Source organism: Haliaeetus albicilla, chromosome 13 (genome assembly GCF_947461875.1).
Source record: "Haliaeetus albicilla chromosome 13, bHalAlb1.1, whole genome shotgun sequence".
NCBI lineage: Eukaryota > Metazoa > Chordata > Aves > Accipitriformes > Accipitridae > Haliaeetus > Haliaeetus albicilla.
The window spans coordinates 21,833,945-21,859,711 of record NC_091495.1 but is presented as its reverse complement, the minus strand read 5'-3'; the positions used below and the strand labels follow the sequence as shown (position 1 = coordinate 21,859,711).

General features: G+C 47.1%; 1 protein-coding gene across 5 annotated transcripts in view; it reads right to left on the bottom strand.

Annotated features, from left to right (window-relative positions):
- The window catches only part of MDGA1 (MAM domain containing glycosylphosphatidylinositol anchor 1), a 147,734-nt gene that overhangs the window by 83,287 nt on the left and 38,680 nt on the right, over positions 1–25,767 (bottom strand). For all 5 annotated transcript variants that reach the window (XR_011327495.1, XM_069800389.1, XM_069800386.1 and 2 more), the window contains exons 2-5: positions 15,786–15,925; positions 12,830–13,004; positions 8,133–8,329; positions 5,163–5,295 (exon numbers count right to left, since the gene is read on the bottom strand). Coding sequence is in view for 4 of the 5 variants with exons in the window: in XM_069800389.1 (XP_069656490.1) it covers positions 5,163–5,295; positions 8,133–8,329; positions 12,830–13,004; positions 15,786–15,925 (645 nt within the window). In the remaining variant the exon portion in view is untranslated. The remainder of the gene's footprint in view (positions 1–5,162; positions 5,296–8,132; positions 8,330–12,829; positions 13,005–15,785; positions 15,926–25,767) is intronic.

Here is a 25,767-nt window from a genome sequence, read left to right as displayed (position 1 = left end):
AGTACAAAAAGGGACACTTCTGAGCTTGAAAAAGACCCATCCACTTGCCTGTGCACAGCTTCATACTTTCTATGATTTGTTCTTGAAGATGGCTGGTTTGAGTAGGGAGAGCTGGAGGGATCCATAAATTCATTACAAATACAAGGTATTTGTGAACCTAAAGCATGATCATTACCATGTCTTTAAGTTAGATCACTCTGCTCTGTTATGGTTAGGAAACACTGCAGGCAGGACCTCACACCACCCCCAAATGGAGGTTATACCTAAAACACTCCATTGCTAGTGTTTAGGATTGGAGCACAAGACAGGTATGATATTTTTGTGTTCAGTGCAGGTTCTCTAAGGCTTAGGACTCAGGTCAGAAGAAAAGCCCAGTGAATCCCTTTTATACAGGTAGGACTGGCAACCAGACAACATTTGGCAGTAGGAAACCTGAGGCTAGAGGCTTCTTGACTCCTGATGCAAACAATTTCAAGGCAGAGGGGCAATGGAAAGCCACTGTGGCTCTGCATTACTTACCTGCACTTCATCCAGCCCACTCCTCTGCAGACACCACAGTGCCTTCTGTTCTCCCTGTATTTAACTTGCCTGACTCTAGGCAGGACCTGCAGAAGCAGCACTGGAGAAAAGGCTCAACTCCTGCTACAGCACCTGTATCTCCCTTGCTGCAAAACTATTGTATGAATCACGGTCTGCTTAGGCCTTGGATAGAAACAGCACAATAGACTGAGCCCTGGACTGAGGTTAGCATCTCAGGACCCGATCCAAAGCATGCTGGGAAGCTCACAGGGATGTCAGTGTTTGCTGGACGGTTCTCACAATCCCAAGGGAAAGTCAGGCAGGTGCATGCCCAGTTACAGTCTGCTGCTTCTGCCTGACCACCAGAGCTCCACCCTGATGGAGAGGTGAAGGAGAAAGGACAGGCTCAGAGGAGCCTGCTTGAACCCAGCAGTTGTTTGTGGTCAAGGACAGTTGGGATTAAGCCACTCCTCCCATACAGAGCTGCCATCCCAAGAAGGAGTTTGCGGAAAGGTCTACCATGAAAAAAGGACCTCAGCTATCCCATGATATGCCTCTCCATCTCACACCCACCTAGACTTCTTTGAGAGGCAAAGCCTTTGCCAGGCAGCTGGCCCTCGCAGCTTGGATCCTGACATGGAGGACCAGGACCTGTCTGCACCATAACAGACCATGAATAGTAGCTCTGCAGCCGGTCTTAACCTCCTTCACCTCCACAGGTGTCAAATACACTTTTCTGTAGACCTGGGGGCTACAGACCAGGTCACAGGGATTGTCTTTCATGCACAACTGAACTGAGATTGATTCAAAATGTCTAGACGACCTCCGCTTTGAATACCCTAGTACCTGGTTTTAGTTTATATTATTTCTGCACCCTTCTCACTACATCCCCCTCCAGGAACTGATCCAAAAACCTTCCCTTTGTATTCCCTATTTCATCCCATGAAAAGCCTTTTAAAAGCCCCTGTCAGCACCATCACTGGCTCCATCCAGACAGACCTGAGAAAGTAGCAGTCCCCAGCAAAAAGGCGAGGAGTATGTTTTAAGTAACAGCCATAATAATGCAAAATAAGACATTGTTCCATATTCATGAAGCCTGATTTAACAGCATCGTTATTTCTACCTCTTCTCTCCCTGGACCCTGCGTTAATGAGCTGTGCTGGATTTGTGTTGGATCTCTGAATTACAGCCCATACAAACAAGGCGAGGAGGACTGCTCTCTCCCCAGCACCAGTGCCATAATTTAGCAGCACAACTACTGCCATGCTGGGATATTGCTTTGATGCACTCAGTCAAATGTCCCCTCCCTGGTCACAGGGCTTGCTATTTGTGCCAGAGGTGGCCAGCTGGGCCCAAGGAAGGTGGCTCCTCTGCCACCTGCACTGGTCATTGTGAGGCCAGTGGTAGAGTCCTTGAATTCTGGGATGCCACAGCCTGCACTCAGAGCCTTTGACAGGTCTCTTTGCTGGAGTCTTGGAAACAGTGTGCAAGGGTTAATGAGCACTAATCAGCAAAGGAAGGATTTGTATGTCCTTTCCAAGCTCCAGGTGGTTTCACTAGCCATTATGAAGCTCAGCAATGCAATAGGTCAACACCCTGTGATCAGGCAGGACACATTCCTGTCCGTAATACGCTGTCAGCTGAGCATGGCTGACACCAAGTAGCTGTTCCTGCCTTCTGACATTGTACTGGTTTCAGGTTCATAGGGCACAGAAAGTGACAGATGCAGCATCTTGCCTGGGAATCTCCATCCATCCCCATCAGAGCCAGAGAAAGGCTGAGACCAGCCTATGTCCAGAGAAATGTCAGAGTTGGAGTGCACAAACCAGAGGTCCTGCAGGCTCTGGTTAAGATTTAGGGCTCTTGCAGTGCTTGACGTGCACATATCTGATCAACACTCATCTTGCCCAGTTCTGGGCAAGGCAACAGAGAAAAAAAAGTGACATGCTGGTGCAAGCACTGCCTCGGGGCAGGTTGTGTGTGCATGCAAGAGGGAGGCAGGGAAACTGCAAAGCTGCCACCCACACAGCTCCAGGCAGCAAGGTCCCATGATGTGCCCCAAAATGGAGCCCTGGCTGTGGCAGCCTGTGCAGGCTCCCACTCCCACTCCTGTCAGCAGACAGAGGTTAACAGTCTGCAGACATTGTTATGCAGGAGATGAATCTCATTTATTTGTAACCTGTGGCAATTCCTTTTGTTCTTGGCTCAGAAAACCTGCTGGCGGAGTCTGCTGAGCAGCAAGGGGACCATTAAAAACAAAGAGTCGCTTTCAATTCCCTTTGAAGTCCAATTTGCTGCAGTAAAACTGCAGGAGAATTAACCAGCTGGGCTGCTTAATTTTGCAGAAATCGAGGAAGGGGAAAACGTCAGCCTGACCCTGCTAGAGCAGGTGATGACAGCCCAGTGCTGAGCTGGTCCTGTGGCTCTGCAGACCCAGCCTGCTGCTCTAGAGCCACGCAACAGCAGCAGGACAGAGGAGGAGCAGGGGAAACCTCCTTCCCATTAAGGCTGCAGACCAAGAACCCATTCCCTGCTGCAAGGGCCAAGCTGGTGACACAGAGCCTGGGAGAAGGACATCTCCTTGCCGGAGACTATGACCTGCCCAAAGGCCACTGCCAGAGGAGCCAAAGCGAGCCAGCTGAGAAACAACAAATGAACTGGGAAGAGAAGCTTTCCTTGGCCTGACATGACCTGACCCACCAATTCCCCTCAAGATCTATAGTACTTGGGTCTATAAATATTTAAGTGATCGATTTCCATGCATGTCGATGCCCTTTGGGCTCTCCTCAGTTGCAAAGGCAAAGGCATCCTGAGTGAAGCTGCTCAGGATTCTGGGCACAGCCAAGGCTACAGAGGCTGCTAAAGCAAAAGTGCAAGAGGGAAAGAAAAGACCTATGGAAAAAAAGAGAGAATTGAAGATTTTTCTTTAAATATTTCCTAATCTATGCACAATACTACCTCCAGGGCAAGTAAGCCAGATAATATTTCATGTTAAATATACTTCTGTTATTTAACACAAACCCTGCTCACATCGCAATGCCAGCTTCATTTTCACCACCAGCTTTTAATACCATTTGCTAGGAACACTTTTTCAATGGTCCCTTTGAGCTTGCAGTGTCAGGCTCCACTGTAACTATGCATAAATATGCATCTATAACTAAACAACAGGAAAAAAGAACTAGACATATGTGCTATGTAGTCCAGGTTCAGAGCTTAGATAAGTACTTAAGAAGTTGGTGTAAATTCAGCCATACCACTGGCTTCTGATCTGCCTACCAACCTGAATATACATCTTTCCTGTTCACTCAGTAAAGGGGCTGGACTGAAACAAAGGGTAGCTTCCCTGTGCTTGGGTGGCAGGGGGTGTGGACATGAAGAGAAATTTGATTTTCTAGCTCTTCAAAGGTAAAAGACACAACAGGGAAAAAAAGCTGTATGAGATCCCTTTCTTCATCATGAGCACAAGATAAGTTTTTAAAGGGAATATTCCAGCATTTGCTACAGTCTCATCCTGAGAGAAATTCAGGTAGTGGTGTGAGTCGTTCAAGACATGTTGAGAGATCTTACCACACAGAGAATATTTTTTTCTGACATTAGCTATAGTTCCCTTTCTTAAGCTCATTATTTTTCTTCTTTCTACATAAAATGATGCAACTATTGTTCAGCACCTTGGGCTCAAGTCAGATCAATAAACATAATTTATACAGTATCAACAATATCCTGTCAACAGTTGGCAATATCAAAAGAGTTCTGTTTCCACTGCACAAAGATGACACAAGGGATGCAAACTGCTTTGTGCTACATTAGAGAGGTGAATAATTCAAACAACTACAATGCCTTTCTTTCTGGTCATGGAATACCTCAGGGCTGGAAGCAATTTCCTGACATTTACTTATTATTTGAAAACATTCAACACGTGTGGGGGCTTTGTGGGAGGGTTTTTGTGGGTGTGGTTTTGTGGGTTTTGGGGGTTTTGTTTGGTTTTTTCTTTAATGGACAGGTTGCAGTTAGGTCCTTGCAAGTATTTGGTACATGATACTCAGTTATCAGTCAGTTATTGCAGGTCAAGCAAGAGGCACCAAGCTGATTTTGTTTGCAACTGGAGGTGTACCCAAGCACTGCCAGTATGAATATCAGTGTAAAATTTATTTATTGGGAAGGCACCAGAGATATTTGCTTTCCATAAACATCAGCACCAGCGGAGCCCGTTAGCTGGGAGGTGCTGAGAGCGCAGCATGGCAAACCAGGCCAGCCTCACAGACAAATGAATTATTTGTAAGAACTCCTGCAGCATCTGCCCCACTCTAGACTGTATTGAATCTATTTTTAAAGTCACTCTTAGAATTATAAATAAATAAAACAGTGTCTGGATTAAAAACTACATAGTGCCTCAACACCTACATGTAGCCTGCTTTAATGATCTCACGGTAGGCCGGCCAAGGCACTGGCTATACGCAGAGCTACGAGAAATTAGAGCATCCCTGGCCACGTGAAGATTTGTAATCCTAGCAGCCTCACATGTACATGAACGTGAGGTGCTGCAGGCCCTGGACAGGGTGCTGTGTTACCTTCCTGGAGGGGTAATGGCTGTTGAGCAGGCAAGGGATCGGAGGGCTGCAGGGGCCCTCTGTGTCCCCTCTTACCTGTGGTGTTTGTGAGCTGGAAGGTGATGGATTTGTCAGGGATGCTGCAGACGTTGCGGACGGACACCTGGCACGTGTAGCTGGCGTAATCCTGGGGCCGCAGGTTTTTCAGCTTCAGGACTTTGGTTTCACCCTGGGAGTTGGGAAAAAAGGAGGGGGTGGGGAAAGACACAGGTGTACAAAGCACAGCTTATCATTGCAAGTCCATAACCTGTCCCAAAGTTTACAGATTACCAGCAGCTCCCATCAAAACCTCAGGGAACTGTGCAGACTCCAAGCCCCCCTAGCTATATATAAAGGAGATAGAAAATGTTTGCAGTGGTAACTCCACCTCCAGGATTTCTCAAAACACCCAGCAACCAAATGACATTTAACCTGAAAGCACTGCTGAACAGGTCTAGGTATAATTTCTCATCAACTGCCATCCGAATCGTCTTGTGAAACTTGAAAAACCTTAAACTTCCTAGAACAGACCTCGCACTGACATGTTGGTAGGATCCCAAGGGACATCATTGGGGTCTCAACATTGCAAACCCAAAGTAAATCAGAGCAGATTCAGACATTAATGCTGGCCTAAGTATGACAAGTTCGACAATTAGGCGGTAAAAATTTGCAGTACAGAGGGAAAAAAGATAATTCCAAGAAATACTCAAAGAACTCCCCAAAACTTTCTGATCTCTCTTCTCCAGGTTCTAATCTTATTTATGCTGGTGTAAATCTAGAGTGACTGCATGGACTTTGATAGCCTTTTCTCGTACTATGGTAACAAACAAACAAAAATCACTCCCTGGCACTCCATTAGTTACTGGCTTGTTATAGAAACAGAATCAAGTTGTTAAATTAACAATAAATGCATTCTGTATATTTTTCTTTCTTTATGGAACATGGAACGCTCTGAGATGCATCCTGTGGTTTGCACACCTTGCAGCTCATACGTCTTCCCATGACAGCTTGTTGCTGTTGTTCTCCTTGTGTTTGTCTAAATCTCTTTTGGAGAAACAATTCCATAATTGCCTGCAAATGTGAGAAGGTGTCAGCATGACAAATCCTCTTGAGGACAACCTCAAGGGACTGGATGATGAGCTCAGGCATGCTAATATACAGAGAGCAAGGATCTGAACTGAGTAAATTAGAAAGATAAATACTTAGGAGACCAATAACCCCAAGAAAGTCTTGTCCCCTGAGATTTGTTGCTATGCCACACAAATGATGGCATTTACAATGTGCATGTCAACTACTTACTTACAGGGTCATATGCATCCTGTTTATTGATTAGTAAATGTGGGGTAAATGTGTATAAATGTTCAGTGTAAATGAGTTTTAAAAAACTTAAACAATAAAGTCTTCACCTCCTTTTTAATGTAAAAGCCTACCCAAACCTGATGCTGATACCAGTTCATCTCTAAGACAATATTACAAACCCCTGCAAAGGGTACTTTGTTAAACGTAGGGCATTTGAGCTCCAGCAAGGTTTTCCCCTCCCAATAGTGTTGCAGAGGTGTGTTTTTGTTAACTTCAACTCTTACCAACCCAAACTCACAGGTTTATGCTGGTGTGGACCGTAAGGGCGTACCTGTGTGAGCACAGCAGTCCTAACGCCCTCTCTCAGAGCTAGCAATGACCCATCATGGTGGGAATACCGCTTGACAGGAGCTGCAGGATGCTGGGTCATCTACACATTAATGCTGCAACATGGTGAAATTCTGCCAGATGCCTTATTTAGTTGAAGAAAATATCTCAAGTCCTAAGACATCCTCTCACTAAGCAATGTCTCCTGTTAATTACACTGAGCTTAGTGAAAGCTGGAAGAGCCCATGGTGGCTTCCTGTAAGGCCAGGGATGTCCTGGTTGCGTGCCACATAGCACTGGGACTAGACAAAGCTCTCTTCAGGGCCGAACAGCAGTGCTGACCTACAGCATTTCTGCAAATCTGCCACTAACCTGCAGCTCTCTTCTCTCTCCTCATCCCCCTGAATGTTGCCATTTGGCTGCCCATTTCCATGACCTACAGAGATGGCACATTTCAATAAAATGCGAACACAACTACATTAACTGAAAAGCTGCCTGGAGCATCGCTCAGAAATCAAACTCAGCCAGAATGCACTCAGGGCCCAGCTTTGGGAGCACAAGGAGGTGTATGGGATGAAACAGGTGCCCTGGGGAGCAGCCCTTTCAGCCCTCCCTTTCCACCCATCACTGCCTTGTGCTGCCGAACAGCCTTGCTGGAAGCGCTGAGGCTGGTTAGCATCTGAAGGACATTCAGAGCCAGAGCTCAGCTTAGGATAACGTGCCCAGAGTGCCTTGGCAAAAGAAAAATTCTCTTCCATCTCCCACTGTGTTGGCAGGCTAATTACTGCAAAGAAAGTGGCGTTCAGAGAGGCGAGTCCAGCATAGGCAAGCAGAGGCAGAAAGGATGTGGATACCTTGTCACAGGACGACAGTCAGAAAGTGCTCAGGCAGCTGGGCTGCCTCTGTTACTCATGAGCACTAGGAAAAGCTCTTCATCATTTCCCTCATGGACCCCACTGCAATTCCTGCCATTCACTCACACTACTAAACAGGAAGCAATTCCCCTGATTTACAGAGCTTGGGCACTCAATTAAGAGAAAAAGTTAGTAATGGGTGCTAGAGGAGACCCAATCTTGGGATTGTTTGTTTGGATTTTAGTCTCAGGCATGTAACCTCATCAGGGGAGCTATGACCTGCTCTCAGGGACAGTTGCCAAAAAAAAGAAGGGATTTCTAGGCTGTCACACTCCCTCCTGCTGCTCTACTCCTCTTGTCCCCTGGGAACTTGCATACAAAATAGGCTCTACCAGCCCTTTCGGAGACAGTGCTCCTTGCAGTGGCCACCACCCTCTCCCCAGCATCGTAATCCACACAGGGAAAGAAACGCCATCCACTACAGAGTGCCCTGCATCAGCAAGATGCTCAACACAAGCTGGTGGAGGTTTGGTGGGTTTTTTTTCACCTGTGTGTAGAGGGGTTCATAGATGTCAACACCATTGTCCTGACTGTGGGAAAGTGTCTCAGCTCCCCGTTTCCAGATGAAGCGAGCTGGTGGGTTGGAGTTGACAGTGCAGCGGAGGAAGACAGTCTTCTCTTGGTAGAAGCTGCCACGTACATCGCTGATGGTCTGGTGAATGGTGAGAACAGGTTCATCGAGATCTGGAAGGAAGGTAAGGAGGGCCGCAGCAGTTGTTAGTGAAGCTTGGTCTGCACGTACAGCCTGCAGAGCAGATGATGCTCCAGGTGCCATAGAGGAGAGGGGAAGCTCCCATATATTTGGCTGAGAACAACTGCTGAACTAAGAGCTGATCTGAGGGCAGGTAACACAAATGTTATCTAAAGGGAACAGATAGGAGAAGGCAAAATTCTCCTGCTCACCACACAACCTTCAGAGAATAGAAAGCACCCTCTGCTCTGCAGATCCCATGTGGTCCTCAAGCAAACTGCCTGCCTGCCACATGCCTCTCAGACCAGTGGGCTGTTTCACCTTCCCCAATGACACCCCACACCCCAAATCACTGCTCTCTACTTCACTGAGAGGTCAGAAGGATCCCAGGAAACTTTGCTCCATCATAGTTTCTTCTGCTTCCACTATCCAGTTCCCAAATGCCTCCTGAAATCATGGGGCTAAGCCTACAGCTGTGAGATGCCCACACAAAGGACATGACACACCTTTGAGTCAAGGGGTGAGAGCAGAAGTTAGGACAAGATCAAGGAGCTGAGATAGAGAGTCATCTCCTAGACAGGAGCAAGTCTCGTGGGGTGCCATGGGAACACGAGATGCAAACCACTGTGAAAGGTATGTACAATTTCTCTCTCTTCCTACTAAAATATTCTCCCTGTATTTTCTTCTTTTCAAGGTCTGTACTGACTCTCCCTCTTCAGTAACTTCTACTCACTGCATCCCCATCACCCACCCCTAAACTCATTAGATTCTTTTGTTTTCTCCCTTTACAGAAAATGCTCCTTCCAATTCCTTCACCATTCATGCACCAGATGCAGCCATCACAATTGAATCAATGGTTATCAGTCACTTCGCTTGCAAGGACACAAACAATTGCCCTGCAGGGAGCATACTTTCTCCATCCACTCAGAGCACACTGATCCCCAAGGGTTTCCCTCCTGAAAAGGGATCATTTTCTTGGGCTCTTGCACCAGACACCAATGCCTGAATATCAAGGAAGCATAGGGAAAACTTCAGAGGGGGTGGATCTTTCTCCTCCCAGAACCACTTTGAGACTGATTAGGGTTAAATGTAAAGATCCCATTTGACAAGATGGGACCAATTGGGCCCCTAAACTGAAATCTGTCCCTGTGCCCTTAAGCATATCTTAAGGCATCTGTTGAGCTCAGTTGAAGCAATTCTACATTTTCAGGAACCTTATGACCCCATCTTCAACTGCGAGGAAACTGAGGCACGTGCACCCAGTATCCTCTTGTGCTGTCAGCACTGCCTTCTGCACATGTTAGTAGAGAGGAAGAGGACATATGCTCATCACCTCCCACTCTCCTGTGCCACTTAATTTTTACGGTATTTTGTTTTAGAGATCTGTAAGTTTGGAGATCTGACTCCCAGAAAGGAAGAGGGAAGCAGGGATGAGTTTCTGCTAACGTCATGCAAATAATGTATGTTCTCTGCTGAATCACAAGTGTCAGCTTGTGGATTTGCATATTTTAATGAGCTGTATGCTTGGTAGATAGCAGTTGTAATGGGACCTGAGATTTGTCTGCTTGACCACACCATAACTCAGAGATATGAGTAGAGCCATTAGCAGAACAATGACAAGGCACAACCCCTGTGCCAAGGCTTGAGGAAAAACATACACAGGTGGAAAAAAAAAAAAATCTTCTCTCCATACAGTGCTGTCTCTGTGTGGCCATAGGGTGACTGAATTTTACACCAGATTCTCTTGGACCAGGACCCTGGGCACAGCCTCTCCTCTCTCCTCCTTTGTCCTTAACCCTCCTTTATTTCTTCACACTTTACATGAGTAACTCTGTAGCTACCATCCTTCTGAGGCTCCATTTCTCAGCAGGATGCATGGCAAAACAATTCCCTTACTGATCAAAGAAGATACTCACCATTCAAGCCTCCTGGCTCCCAGCTACTCCCCACACAGAACACATCTTCCTTTTGGTTGCTAAACCTTTCCTCCCTTGAATCTTTCAGCCTTCTTTTGTAGCAGTCAGCTCTAAGTCTAGCCCTCCTGAGAAAAGCTAAAATAAGACCTACGATGATATGTACGTCCTTGATGCACGAGTAATGCCACTGATGTCAGTGAGCTGCACAAATGATAAATTTGGCTCAAGGCTGCTCATGGAGATGATCACATAGGATGTTTCATGCGCAATATAAGCTTGTAAACATCCATTCTTTCTTTTTCTTTACTTTCTCTCTCTCCTACATGGAAATACTCCAAACAGCAGCTGCCTCTTTGCCAGTATCTAACCAATACTTTAAAGCCTCAGTTGATGCCCACTTGGGGCAAAAGAATAACTTGCTACACAAGTTAGTGTTTCCAGTTTAATATCCTCTTGGCACCAATGGTGCTCTCTGCACAACCTTGCTGTCTAATACTAAAAGTATGAGTGAGGACTAGCACTAGCTGTCAAGGATACCACGGTTCACATGAGGGTGATTACTTACTCCTACAAATTGGGATGTGGGAAAATAAGGGGTTTGTTTTAAAATTCTGATTCATTCAGCTGAAGGTTGCCGGGGTGAGCATTCAACAAAAACTGCGGCTTTTCCTATGTGTTCCCTTGTACCTAGTGCAAATACTAGCAGAAAATAGTCTCTCCTCCCCAAAAACCAGGTGAGCAAACCAGAGGTACATTACCAAGTCCATCTGCAGAGTAGATGTTAGTATGAGAAAGCCCTTGGCCACCCCATTAGCCCCATAGTTCTACAGGTCAGAGCTGCATGAGGGACCACAGGACACTACATCACTCTAGCTCCAGCCCACACCCCAGAAGTAAAGGGAGTGCCCTTGGGGCATAAAAAGATTCATGCCACAGTCCTGTTCCTAGAACACAGGCCCTGGCAAGGTGTCATACTGAGGCTTGAGAAAAGCAAGTCCTGTTTGCAGTGGAGAGTTATCATATGGCTCCACCACATGTAGGAGAAGAAATGGACAGAGAAGCCAGGCAGATGGCTGTGTGGCAGGTGGGTGTCAGAACTCCTCCAAGCCAAGCTATGCAATGCCCATGAAGAGATGCTCAATCTATTTTCCCAGCCTATAGGATAGGGCGCATACTACACTACTCCAATATGGGGTAGAGCAAGGAAAGAACAGAGACCGGAGCTGCTCCGAGGCATATAACAGAACTGCAGATCATGAACCTGCCAAAGCCTAAGGAAGTTCAAGTCTATGGCATACTTTGTGAGAGTCACATCATTGTAGGGCTAGACAGTAGGATTAAGAGGAAGCAGTCAGGCAACCATTTCTGTCAGCAAAGCTCTGCCCAGACTTCAGGCAGCCATTTCTGTCAGCAAAGCTCTGCCCAGACTCCAGGCAGGTACTGGAGTTTTGAAGCCTGGAGGTTGCTCTACTGATGGACAACCACAGTGCACCTCAGCACAGAAGACTGTCTTGCTAGAAGGAGTGTGGGGATAGGTGGTCACAGGTTCAGGGAGAGTTCCAGCTGCTTCATCACACTTTACATCTTTTTAGCATCAACCTCTTGCTGGCTAGGCCTTCCCAAAAGATATGAGGAGAGGGATTTGGTGTTACTTGGGTTGGAGGAAACTGGAATAGTGGATAGCCAAGGACAATGGGCAGAATGGTAATCTTCCCCAGGAGAGCAAATCTCTTCAAAAGTTGCCTAGACCTTAAATCTTGGATTCCTCCCATATGGGGGTTATGGGATAAGTTTAATTTCCCTCCCTTTTGGCCACAGCAGCCCAAGAATTAACAACATTAAGACAGCATGAGAAATCTTCAAAACTTGGGGCCCAAGGTGGAGAACTACTAACACCATCTCCAGGACACAAGAAGGATGGGCATCACAACCAGACAGAAATGTTGAGTCACTGAAGCCAAGGGGGCCTCACAGATTCCTTCATGTTCAGCCCTTCGCAGCTCAGCCTCCTCAGGTGCATCCCAGAGTCTTTTGCTCTGTTTCCACCATGCTACAGAGGTAGCAATGCTGGGAGCAGGGCACTGGTTTCAGGAATGCCCCAAGCATATGAGGCACTACCAATTTCAAGAAGCATTGGTTTGCTTCAAGCATTGCCAGCTTCAAATTGAAGACAAAGAAAGCAGAAGCCATCTACAGTGCTACATCCCAGACAAGTGTTAGGGACCCCTGGCAGTGATAGACACTATGGTACCTAGATAAGAATGACTCACATGGACACACAGAGCTATCTTTTTCATGGAGGGGCTACATCCCAGACAAGTGTTAGGGACCCCTGGCAGTGATAGACACTATGGTACCTAGATAAGAATGACTCACATGGACACACAGAGCTATCTTTTTCATGGATGGATCTAATCTCCTGGGGAAAACGGACCCTGGGGACACCACACCAGTCCCTTTGCTCCTGAATCAGGTGCACATGGTCCTAGGGCAATGCAGCTCCCTACCAGCCCCGCAGCGAGGCAGAGACATGCAGTAGAACTGTGGGAAGGTCTGGGTTGCCGCTAAACGACTTACACTGCACATCTACTCGAATGGACTTGATGGCAGGGACCCCAACCCCATTTTCTGCTTTACAGTAATAGCGTCCCCCCTGCAGCCTTTGGATCTTCTCAATCCGAAGGGTCTCGTTAAGCACTGATGTCTCTTGGAATTTGTCCGATGCGCTGCCAGCAGTTTTGGTCCATCTCACCTGCGTGAGAAGAACAAGAGAAATACAAACAATCAGTGACACAAACCAGAGATCCCAAGGGACAGCAGCACTCCCTTTGCTCCTCTTCCCCCTCCTCCCTAGCCACCCTCAAACACAGGCCCTACAGCACCACCAGACCTTACCAAAGTTCAACTACTGATCTCAGTATGTCTCAATAGACCATCTGCTGATTCTCATCCATCACCGATCCTCACATCTGAGCGTCCAGGATAACCCCTCAGTTCACCCAGACACACACTGCATATTTACCACTCCTGCTCTGGTCCTGTAAACCCAGCAGCTTGGTTAGGTTTATACCACTGTCTGCACAGCACAGGACTTTCAGCATTAAGCCTTGGGACCCCATGTGGCTGGTAGGCCATGAAGCTACAGCAGACATCAGCTCACAGCTACAGAGGTTTTACTGCAGTCAACACTCTTTCATCTTTGGACAGCAAGGCTATTTCTGCTGTTTGCTTTTCCAAGTAAGAGTGAGAAAATGTGGTTGCTATCTGGCTCTTGCCCCTTTCCCACAGGGAACCCCTGTGTAATTTTTATAAGTCAGCCTTTTGCAGTACACAAGCTTGTACTTTGATTTTAAAGATACAGGAAAAGAAAAGAAAAAATCCCTTCAGATTTCAAGCTATCTTGCATTTTTTTTGTCCTTATGTTACCTGTCTTAAGATCCTGTCTTGCAGGGGTAATGGAGCTGCATGATATTTCATGGTGAATGGTGGCAAGAGGACAGTGCTCCTAAAGAACGAATGGTTATTCTTATGTCTGGAATGAGGTACAACCCTAGCAGTGGCAGTACAAGCTTCTCCCTTGTTTTCTGCAGTCCAGACAATGAAAGAGAGAGATGGCTTTTCTCAGCCCATTGGTTTCCTATATCTGCAACCTCCCTTCTAAAGGTTGGTGACTGGTGGTCTCCCACACTGGTGCCCATCTAGACTCTGGGGCTGAGATCCAGCAAGATCATCCACCAGAAAGAAGACAGATTTTCATTCAACATTGGCCACATAAAATGGACCAGATACCTTGATCACTCTGCCAGACTTTGCCTAAAGCTCACTGCCATCACCTGATTGATGCTGATGCTCTAGAAAGAGTAGGGGTGTCTACATGCCACTCCCGGAGCACTAGGCTGAGCAGATTTTCAGAACTAATGACCATGGATTTATTTAGCCTTTGTAGGCTTATTATGAAATTGTCTGAGGGACCCAAGACTCTCAGAGTCTCCTGTTTGCAAGGACACTTTAGCCAGCTCTTTAATCTTTTCAATTTCAATCTCATTTAAGTATTTTGGCCACATTTTCATGCTTTAATGACGGGCTGACAGAAGGGAAAAGAGAAGATTAAACAAAGGTTAGGATAAGAGCTTTACTGGGGAAGAAATCTATCCATGAGAGGGAGGGCAGAGATAGGACACATGCCACGTTTCATGTGCATGGGTCCCAGCCTCCCCAGTCACGCCTGGTTCCATGCTCTGGTGTCCCCCATGCATGTCCAGGCAATGACAAGCCACAATGTTGCCCACTACCATCGTGTCTGCATCAGGCTCTGCTCCAGCAATCTCTCTGGCTACCCAGTCTCAAAATCCTGCAACCTGCCAGCACCTTCCCACACATACAACATCCTTAGGCAGGGCCAGCCCTACCACCTTCCTCATTTCTGATGTACACAGTTATCATCTGCCTATCACTGTCACAAGCCTAGGCTGGTCATTTTTGCTGGCTTGGCTGAGATCATTTCCTTTTTATTGTTTCCAAGATATGCTTTGATGGATAAACCATTTCAAATCCTGCTGGCTGAGACTCTCTCCCTCTCCTTTGTCATAGTCTCTTAGCCAAGTAGCTCCTCACAAGCAAGTCCACAGAGCCATTGATTGATGTATACAGATGCATGGCTTCTCAGCACAAATATCTTTAGCGGGATTGGGGAAGGGGGCCCAAAAGGCACATGTATTGTATTTGGCTCCCTTGAGTGTATTCTGGCACATGCAGCCTCGCAGTATGCACCAGCTGCCACCCCTAACATGCTCTGGTCCAGTATCTCTATAGGCACATCCACACTAACATTGAACCAGCCTGCTTGAGTATCTGAAGGGTGGGGAGGTGGCTGCATGGGACTTGAGGCTATGCAACTCTCTAGGGACCCTGGGGAAGGACTGCAACAGTTAGCCAAGCTCAGCTCCATACCTGTCCACTGAACTGTGACTCACCACAGCATAGATATATCCAGTGCAGCAAGTCTGAATGCCTCTGGTCAGTGGCCATAAAGCAATGACCAGCGGGCTCTGCGCTGGGCTCAGTGAACTGCACTACAAACAACTTCCCAAACTCGCCCAAGCAGGTTCCCCTTGTCTGTACATCCAGAGAAACTGAGAGACTGATGGACCATGAAGGACCAACTCCTATGGCCAGCACATGTGGGAAGCCTCCTCTGGCCTGCTCCTGTTTTGCAGTAAAAGGGTTAAAGATTTGAGGGTGGTTTGTATAATGGATTCAGTCTGGGCTTTCAGATTTTTGGGAGACTTCACATACTGAACACCACTAGAAGGTCTGTGTAGGCTCCTGCAAAGCTTTGTGGACTGTTTTCCATGAAAGTGAGGCTCGATGCTTCATAGCTTAACAAGCTAGTGCTTGCGCTAAAAGGCTTCCCTGCCTGACTCCAACACATAGGAGAAAGCTGGGCACCCCATTGCCCACAGTTTTCCTTTACATAGAGACTACAAAGAAGTGCCATGGGGAGCATGGATGACAGGCAAGACTGAAAGCTTACCTGTGGCCGGGGGTGTCCTGTGACCAGACACTGCAGGACCAGCGTATCCCCCTCCCGAATTGTATAAACACGTTCACTGATGTTGTCTTCCTTCACCACGCACGCCTGCCCAGCATGGATGATTTGTGCCTGAGCAGGAGCTGCGGAGAGGAAAGAAGAGGTAAAAAGGGAAAGAAGCAGCACCCTAGCCCCTTACATCCACTGCCCAGGGTGGCAGCCCCCACGGCAGGGTGGAAGAGCCACCTCTTAAGCCACAGAGTGGAAGAGCCAGTGCTGGGTATGAGACACAAAGGTCTCAGGAGATATAAAATTGAACAATTTTCCCCATCTCCTGGGCAGCTGGTATCAACTGCTATTTTAAAACCATTGGTCCTGTTGGGATGAGCAGCTCTAAGCACTGCAAAGCAGAATATGGAGCTTTTTGGGGGGGACCCTCCTGCATGGGCTGAGAACCAAGAATTCCCTGCTCTCATCTCTCCCAGAGAGGAGCACATGCGAGTGGTTAAAGCAGGGACCTGGTCAAATCACAACTGCTCTACACCTGCCTAAACCAGGCCTGATTACTATGATTTACCTTGCAGGGGACTGGGATAACTACTGAGCAGAGTCAGAAAGGGCCTTGAAGCTCTGTACAGCTTTTAGCACACGTCCCTAGAACAGGCACAACAGACGCTGCAGGAGAAACAATTCTTTCCCAAATTACACAGCAACCTATCTCAGCCCTGAGCCAGAGTGAACAGCCTCTGTCAGACCAGGGGACCCATAATCTCTAGGGATCTCTCCAGCTAGGGCTCCAAGCAGAGCCCAGTTACTATCAGTCCAGCCAGGAAAACAAGTGAAGACCAGTGCTGTGGAAAAATACGTGGAAAGGAAGTTCCCAGAACAGTTTAAAAACTTCATGCCCCCCAAACAGCAACTATGTCCCACTGTAACCCTGACCAACAGCAGAGAGAGACAAGCTCTAGGAGAACAGTTTTTTTTAAAGAAAAAAACCTCAGCTCCAGACTCCTGTGCAAACAGCCCTTGGGTCCCTACTCCAAAAGCATTTGTGTGATCACCAAAGTGGCTGAGATGTATTGAAAGTGACTGTGCAGCCCAATGGGACACCTGAGCTTGTTCGAGGGGAAAAATCCAGTCACACTTCAAGGAACAGAGAAACCCAGAAACGTGTCTAAGAATCGGTGCCTCAGTGAGAGTACCCCTGGGATATTTCTCTGTCTTGCTACAATGCTTCCAGGTGACTCTGGAGTCACAGCTCCAGCTCCCATTAGTGAAATACAATGTAAAGGAACAAACCACTGAGGAGATGATCAAAGGGTTTAAAGCAACAAGCCTTAGCGAGCCTTCTGAAACAAGCACAGGTTTTGCACAACCTGTTAAAGCTGAACTGAGCACTTACTTTTTCCTCAAGATTAGTTAAGCTTCGAAGACTACTTTTTTTTTTTCTTTTTTTCATTCTTTTGGCATGACCAAAATGCTCTAAACCCAATCACCTGGGCAAAGGAAGTACTCAGATTTATGCTGGTTTAATTCACCAGCAGCACAGACCTAGGGCAGGCTGGGCTTGGGCAGTGGAGGAGATCTGCCTTTGAGGTCAGCCTGTACAAACTGGTGTCACCACAATGCACTGACCAAGCAGCAGTGACACAAGAGTGGACACAGGGCTAGTGGGCAGCAAGCTGCTCGGGCTCCACAACCTGCCACGGCCACCCAGCACTCAGGCAGCAGCACTGCACATGCAGCAAGCTTCTCCTTTTTTCACCTATTCTGTCTTTCCAGGGAGGTGGCACTTTGTTAAAATCATTATTAGTGTCCAAACTGTTGACTAACTGAAGTAACATGTATTTGAATAATATGATGGCAAAAACATGGACAAATCCCTCAGCCTCTCCTGTCCTCTCCCTCTGCAGGGCTCCCAACAATGTGCCTGCTATTGCTCGAGCATCATGGAATGATGAAGCCAACTGCCAAAGCTTCACTCATCAGTGACCTTGCCCTGCTTGGTTGGCAGAAGAGTCTTGTTGAACCCAGGAGAAAGCAGAAACCTATATATGTGCTTACACACATATGTGTATACAAACACACAAATATATATGGATATACATACAGAAATGTAAATACATTAAGTAAAACAGTGACTTATCAGGAGAAGACATCATGAATGCTTGTCAAGCAAACAGTGGCAGAGGAGTAATTCAGAAGCCTATATAACCTTTGCCAATACACCTTAATCCAAATGACAGTCTCTTGTGCTGTTTCAGCCCTCGGATCAGTCCTCTGCAGACCTGCCACCACACCTTTAACCTCACATGCACTGCAGAGCATCACTCACAGTGCCAACACCCAGGCTGTGATGCTGAAGAATCCCTGCTCTGTGATCAAGAGAGAGACCCTGTCCCTTCCCATCCTGAACCATATTCCCCCCCACCTCCAACCGGTGCTGCCTGCATTTCAGTGGGATCCTGGCACCCTGCAGCAGCAAAGCTCTCGTAACCTCTCTTCACAGTCTCTGGGCTGCATTTGCCAGCTGGTGGCTCTATTCTCCCTTTGCGAACATGACCTTGCTGCAAAAACTCATTTCCAGCCACCCCATGGAGAATCAGAATATTTGTCTGCAGCTCTAGCTCCCAGTTCAGTGTTTCCTTAAGTGGCTCTGCTGTACCCCACATGGTATACAATGCAAGTCTTTCAACTTACATTCTCTTCCCTTCGGCCATCCCACTTCCATAATTTCATCCGTCTTGTGTAACCCTTTCCTGCCATCTGCCTAAAGGTATTTCCACACGGGGATTTTCCACAGCAAAATCATAAGGTACAGTGGTACAGGATTAGACTGTTTTTGAGCAACTATTCTGGTGCCAAAATACCTTGTGGTAATTTGCTGGTGTCTCTCTGAGTTCGATAAAAATATTGTTTAAACTAATCCTTATTTGGCACTACTAAGCATTATATGGCACTAGTCTACAGCAAAACAACAGCCCTAGGGATAAGCTCTGCATTGTAATTTTGTCCTCTTCTCCCAAATTCTCCCTGGATCCACTGAGCTGCAATGAAGCTTACAAGCAAGAGCGTACACATCCAGCTTTGTTCATAGGTGTCTTAACTTGCTTGTGTTACCATTACTAATACGTTGCAGCTATATTCATTGGAAAAGGACATACTTTAAGTGAACCTCCACTGCTTAAGCTGTAACATCTCTCTTGCAATCACAGCACCAGGTCCCCAGCAGAACAGCCACCATTTTTTCCATGTCTTAAATCCCATATGAACCCAGATGTCTCAAAAGGGAGCTCAGAAAACCTGGGGTTATCTTGGAAAGAAAAGCACTCAGGTAGATGGCACAGGAGTCTAGGAAACTCTGCCTTTGGTTACAACTTGACATTAGTGAAATGGGGGCTGAGCAACGAACCAACCCAGCTCTTATGGGATTGCATTAAATCACAAGATGAGGCTCGGGAAGGTCTCTGTACCAAGCTCAGCCTGCCACAGCACACAAAGGCTGGGAAAGTCACCTCATGCCGTATTACAGATGGGCAGAGAGATTGTGAGGATTAATTGCACTTTTAATGTGCTTGAACAGAAAGACTACATTATTGTTTGACATCATCCCAGGTCTCCTGGAGGATTTCAGCATGCAGACAGTTTGTGCATTGCCAGCACAACAGGATGGCAGGACCGTGCCTGTCAGAGTGAACAGTTTCACAGAAGGCCCTTAGGAGGGAAACGAAAGGCCAGAGCACAAGGCCAGGTGCTGGAGATGAAGCATTAATCTCAGTCATTCTCAGCAGTGTTCCATGAAGAACAACCCTTGCACAGATACAACCTGCCCTGCGAAGTCCTGCTGGGGCAGAACCCCTCTCCTCAGGCTGGCAAACCCTGAAGCAGAGATCCAAGGAAGACATCTGATGACCTTTATGGGGGAAGAGCAGACAGGTTGCTCCCAATCCTTTTTCCCCCCCAACATTTTGAGGGACAGACGCATCATCACTTCCATTCCACTTCCAGGTAAGAGAGCAACTTAGGGAAGGCTCCCAATACAAAGTCCTCCAGAGAAACTAGTCCAGCCAAATATTGAGTGCCAGATCCTTTACAAGGGAAAAAATTCAGACTCTGAACCTGCAGCACTAGGCCCTTCCTCAGGAAACGGCTGGCTTGCAATGCATTTGGCCTCTGCACTGATATTTCCTACTATGTTTTCACTTGATATATTTACACATTAAAAGAAAAGGAAATTGGAGTGGATAAAATAACTTTATTCCCAGTGTAGTATACTGTACAATGTTATTATTACCATAATCTACAAAGTTCATGAGACTCTTGGTGCTTAGAGGTTGCTAATACCATTAAAATGCAGAAAAGGAGAGAGAAATGGTCTTTTGGAGAGGACCGAGTAATCCGTATTTGGTTCACAGGTCTAACCATTCATCTTTTTGAGCCTCAGATCCCATTGCTACAATGGCAATGATGAGAGCTCTTTCACAGGGAGGGTGGTGAGTGAGAGATACTGCATTGAGACTCCCTCAGTCACAGTCAGCAACAGTAAGGGCAGGCTGCTCACCCCTTTTGCAGCACAGCATCAACTGCACTTTACTCCAGCCTTCTCAGCCAGCTAGCACTAGCCATCACCGTTAGACTCTGTCCCACCACCACCTTTGCCACCTGCACATGTCCTGCAGATGGCTTCAAGGACGAAGAACATTCATCTCCAAAGCTGCTGGCCCGATACCTGCAGCTACACACAGGGACACTGAATCCACCCACCTCTGCTACCACCCTCCTGCCGGGTGGGGAGAGAGAGAAGCTGCACCCGGAGCTTTCCCTCTTCCTCAGGCTTAATCTACCACCCTGCTTTGCAAGGCAAGTGATGTCCTCCCATACATCTCAGTTACACGGGAGCAAGGGGGGGGGGGGCAATTGGCTGCTAATCTGCTGCTTAAACCCCTCAAGACCTGCCTGTCTCCTTCCCTCACCCTTCCCGTCCTGAGCAAGTGGCATGTAAGGGATGCATCTTGAAGGGAGTTCCCAGAAAGGGAAAAAATATATGGTGATTATGGAACACATGGGGTTGAATAAGCATTTCATTAAGGAAATCCACACGTGTCATTCCTTGCTGAACAGCCACTCTCAGTAACTGCTTGTCCATGGGTAGAATTTTCCTGCAGCACTGTTACGTTACAGACCCTGCACGGCAAAGCGCCCAGGGAGCATCTCAGGCCTTGAAGTCACTGCTTTAATTAGCATTTTAACTTGTCTGTTCATGCAATGAACAACTCTGCTTGAAGAGCAGGGGCACACAAACATGAAGACCTTTAAGGAAGGGGTCATGTCCCCTTAGCAGAGCACAAACAGAAGCCAGCACCATAAGTAAAGGGAAGAGACATGCTAGCAACACTCAGCAGGAGAGAGGAAGGTCTAGTAGGATGGGAAGGGTCTGCAAGGGACAGCATCCTGGCAGTCAAACAAAACACCCTGCTCATGCCAGCTCTGGGAGGGGATGGCAGCAGCCTCAGCGTGTGCTCCACCACTATTCAGCTGGTCTCATTGATTGCTCCACTGTGGATGAAGACCACATGTTTTGCTGAAACTTTCGACAAAACAAATTAACCAGTCCAGCTCCAGCCCACAATGCAGGGCATGATATCGATGGGCCATTTGAAAAGGAAAATTCAGTCCAGCTTGCAGATGATTATGGCAATAATAATACACAATCAGTGTCCATTAACACTGTCAGCAGGACTGTGGATCAATAGTGTATTAATGGCCGAAGAAAGACCGCCTGTACCTATCAGCAGTTAAGACCAGTACAACAGCAGAGGGAGGGGAGATAGTAGTGGGTGGGTGTAACTGAGCTCAGGCACTGGATGTCTTTGCGCAGCCTGCCCAGGGGAACCCGTCACCACCACTTTCTGAACACGTTCCCTGACTGCTTGCTTGGGGACCTCCTCCTCCTCCGCACCTCAGCCGCTTCAGCCTCTTTGCCCAGCACAACGGCAAAGGGTGCACAGCCCCTGCAGGGAACTTTCCCAGCTGAAGCTGCCTGGTACAGCTCAGCCTGATTAGGCTCCAACTTTTAACACAAGGCCAGGCTAGTCCCATAGCAGAGAGGCAGGCAATGCACAAACTCCCAGGGACAGCTGAGGAGCAAAGCACATCCATGATCCCGGGTCTCCTCCCACTCCTGGGACTTCTCTCTTGCCCAGACTCCTCCTGTTGACTCTTCCAACACGGTGTGCTGTCTGTGCAGCTCTGTGCTACCATAAGGCTGCCCTAAAGTAAAAGCCATCAGGAAGCCCTCCCTGCATGCTGATGCTAAGGGTTACAACCCCAAACAAGACAAATCTCCACTGAGGCTCTTTTGCTCCCATGCATCAGTGTTCTCACTGCAGCCCAAACCATGTACGCTCGGAAAAAAAAAAAAATCTGCTTACTGTACTCCTGGCCTAAATTTGCAGCAGGGAACATGTCATCTTTCAGTAGCAAAATGTCTCTGACTCCTTTGGTATTTGTACACTGATCATGACTAAAACACAAGCATCAATACACCCACAAAAGAAACACAGCCACTTCCGAGATATGCAAAGCAACCATGTCTAACCCCGTGTAACACTCCATAGCACTCTTGAGCAAGAAGAGAAAAATATGGTTTTCAATGGGATGTGCACAGAGAAATGAGAGAGTTGTGGAAAGTAATCATAGAGCATGAAAACTTAGCTACTTAAAATAGCATGGGATTTTTTTTTTACTTGGAAGAGACCAAGACTACATCTTTACATCTCTGGCTGATTGCATCTCCAGAAACAGAGTTTCCTTTTGCAAAGCTCAGTCAGATGATTTGCACGGTCTTAAAATAACTTTTTGCTTAATCAATGTCACTTCCTTGAAGCATCTCTATAATTTTGTTTCTTTTAGAAAAACAGCAGCAACAAAATCATGTGAGATGTTATGAATAGCAGGTACACCCCCCAGTGACTGCAACAGCTGCTCCCGAGACCTTCATTCAATTTAAAACTAAAGAGGTTATTTTGTGCTTTAGTAAAGTATCAGAGTCACCAGATCATTATTGACCTCCCCTCCAATCTGCAGCTCCACCACCTGCAGCAGCTCACTAGTTTTCCTAGGTGTTCCCAAAATTTTCTTACATAGGTCTACCTAACTGCAGAGTATCAAGCAGCAGAGCAAAATCGATTGGCAACTTTCTTTGATAGGAATCAAGTTGACAGATGTTACACACACAACATTACAGTGGCATACTCTGGATCACTGCCTAACTCATATGCCTGACTGGAATTTGTACAGATGACTCAATGCCAGCAATATGAAGTAGGTTGTCTTAAAATCTTTAGGGGCTCCAGATATGGTGGCAGTCAGAGCCCGCAGCTCAGAGATACTGTCCTGGAAGCTTCCAGCTTTGGTTAGGAAATGAAAAAAAGCATGTCTGTCTCATAACAGCCATAAAAGAGACTTTATCATCTTTCCCAACCCACTTCCCACTGTGCCAGCTTCAGAGCCTGAGCTGTATCTGTAAATCTTGCTGCAAAACCCAGTGAGCCACAAAGCTACACTCAGGCGAGGTGATCCTGCCAAGCTAAGTGCTCAAAGCATTGCACTTAAAATCCCATTGCTTGTGTGGTTGCTACTTAAAGCTCCTAAGCATTTTAGAGGAAAACACAAATGAGGCAAGCAGCTTGGGGGAGAACTCAGGCATCGTCTATTCTAGAGACCACCGACAGACTGACTTGTTTGTCAGTTTGTAGAATACCCCAAAATGAAACAGTCCTGTCAGAGAAAAGAGGGCTACAAAGAGAGGAACTCAACTGCATATGGGCAGTACTGACTCTCGCTTATCCTGCCTATGTGCTGCAGGAACAGTCCCAGTCCCCACAGGACAGGCCAGCACCAGACTCCTTGGCAGGTTTGGTCCCTTGCCTCCTTATGGAAACTTCCACCAGGTCTCCAGTCCCCTGAGTCAATCTCTAGCTGCTCCATGCATCCACCACCCTCTGAAGGGGAATGAACAGTTAGAGGCATCCAGAAAGCCTGCTGACACTCTGGCCTTTACAAGCCCTTGTGCTCTCAGCTTTCAGCATGCTCATCACCAGGAGCCTCCGAGCAGCCAGTTTGCAGGAGAGCCAAGGGTGGCTCAGTGGAGATGCAAGTCAGCTGCTCTTCATGCATCTCACACTTCTGCTTTCCCTTTTTGCTCCTCTGTTGCAGCATGCAGGAGCCACTGAAGCTACACATCCCTATTCAACCAGGAAAACTGCCTTTCACAGGCATGCTGCAGCTTGTCAGCACAGGTAGCAAAGCCCAACAGGTGATGTCCCCAGGATCTGCAGCTAATAACTTTTGCAGGCAAATGGGCTTTGCTCAAATGGTCCCAAGGGTTTACCTCTCTCCTCTTTCCCCTGAATTCCAGATCAACTCATTCGCAAAGTCACCATTGGTGCTGCTTGTTCCACTTCCTTTCCCTTTTTATACTTTAAGCCACTTTGGTACAACAGTGACTCTTCAACAAAGAGGTCCGTGTGCACAGATCTATAAACCAGCGTACTTTGAAACTCAGCTGTTGTTTCATTGCTGGACCATTTAACATAGGAGATGAAAGGAGAACACAACATAGAAACTTCATCTCTTCAAAAGAGAGAAAAAAATGTCAATTTGCTAATCATCTGTCAACTAGATTAGCAGCAAAGGTGCATGAACTCTAATCAATGAATAACTACAGGCTCCTGTTCATATCAAAAGGGAAAAAAAAAAAATTATCAGGCAACAACTATGGCTCCTGAACCATGAAAAATAAGGAAAGGCAGAGGAAGTGGTTTCAAACCGGGTTTCCTGGCTGGCAGGGTGCTCCAGACTGCTGGTGAGGACACCACTGAAGTCACACGTATGTGCTAAAACCCATCCCTGGAAACACAGGGAGAGAGACAGATTTAAGCTCCAAGTATACTAAAAACAATAGAGAAGAAAAATAACAAAACCCAAACCAGCATGCAATCAGAGTACACTAACACAAGCTGGGTAGGAATAGAAGTACTTCCACGAAACTCCAACTGGTGCTGTTCAAAATGCTAAATCCTGAGGCCCAAATTCTTCAATACCGAGGTGGAAACTGGGATCTGGTGAGCAGGAGAAGGGTTGGCAGAGAAGAGCTGTCGGAGGAGAGGACTTCTCTCTACATGGAGAACCAAAGCAGATGTTGTACGCTCAGGGCTGCTAACCCCAGAAGGTGGGCGCATGGCTGTGGGGTTAGCAAAGCAAGGCACTTGGAGCTTTGACCAGCCGGTGCCCCAGCTCTCCTGCAGACCTCCCTGTCCACGTGACCGAAGCAGCTCCACTATTGTCAGACAAGCTCCTGCAGAGGCACAGAGCTCGGCGCAGACCATAAAGCCCATCTGAGAAGTTGGGTAAACACTCAGGCACTGAATCTATGCTAAATTCTCACCTGTCATGGCTCCGCTGCTTCCAGGGCCTCATCTAGCCGGCTCGGAGGGAGCTGGGGATGCAAGGGCAATCACACCATGATGGCAGTGCAAACATTCCCTCCGTGCAGGAGAGGAAAGATTCAACAAATGGCCATGTTTACCTGCTGCTATACCCAAGCCTCCACAGAAAGCGAAAGGCTATTTCAATTGTGAAACAGAGTGGAGGGGGGTGTGGGGGAAATCACTGTAGGAGCCAGAGGGTGACAAGAGCCACAAGAAAGAGACTGAAATAAAATTTCACTAAAAACCTGTTTTGTTCTTGCCATAGTTAGAAAGAGCTGGAAATACAAATTCTACCCTTAATTCAAGTATCTAAAATCCAATTTTACTACTGAAAAGTGGCAGGCAGCAGGGACTCCTCTCTGTCCAAAGCTCTATGCACAGTGGTACCCATCCCACAGGCACCCTAGGTCCCTGCAGCAAAGTCAATTCCCAGGGGATGAAAGCACCATGGCTGCACAAGATCAGTTCTTAGCCCCAAGCCACTTGGTAGGGGA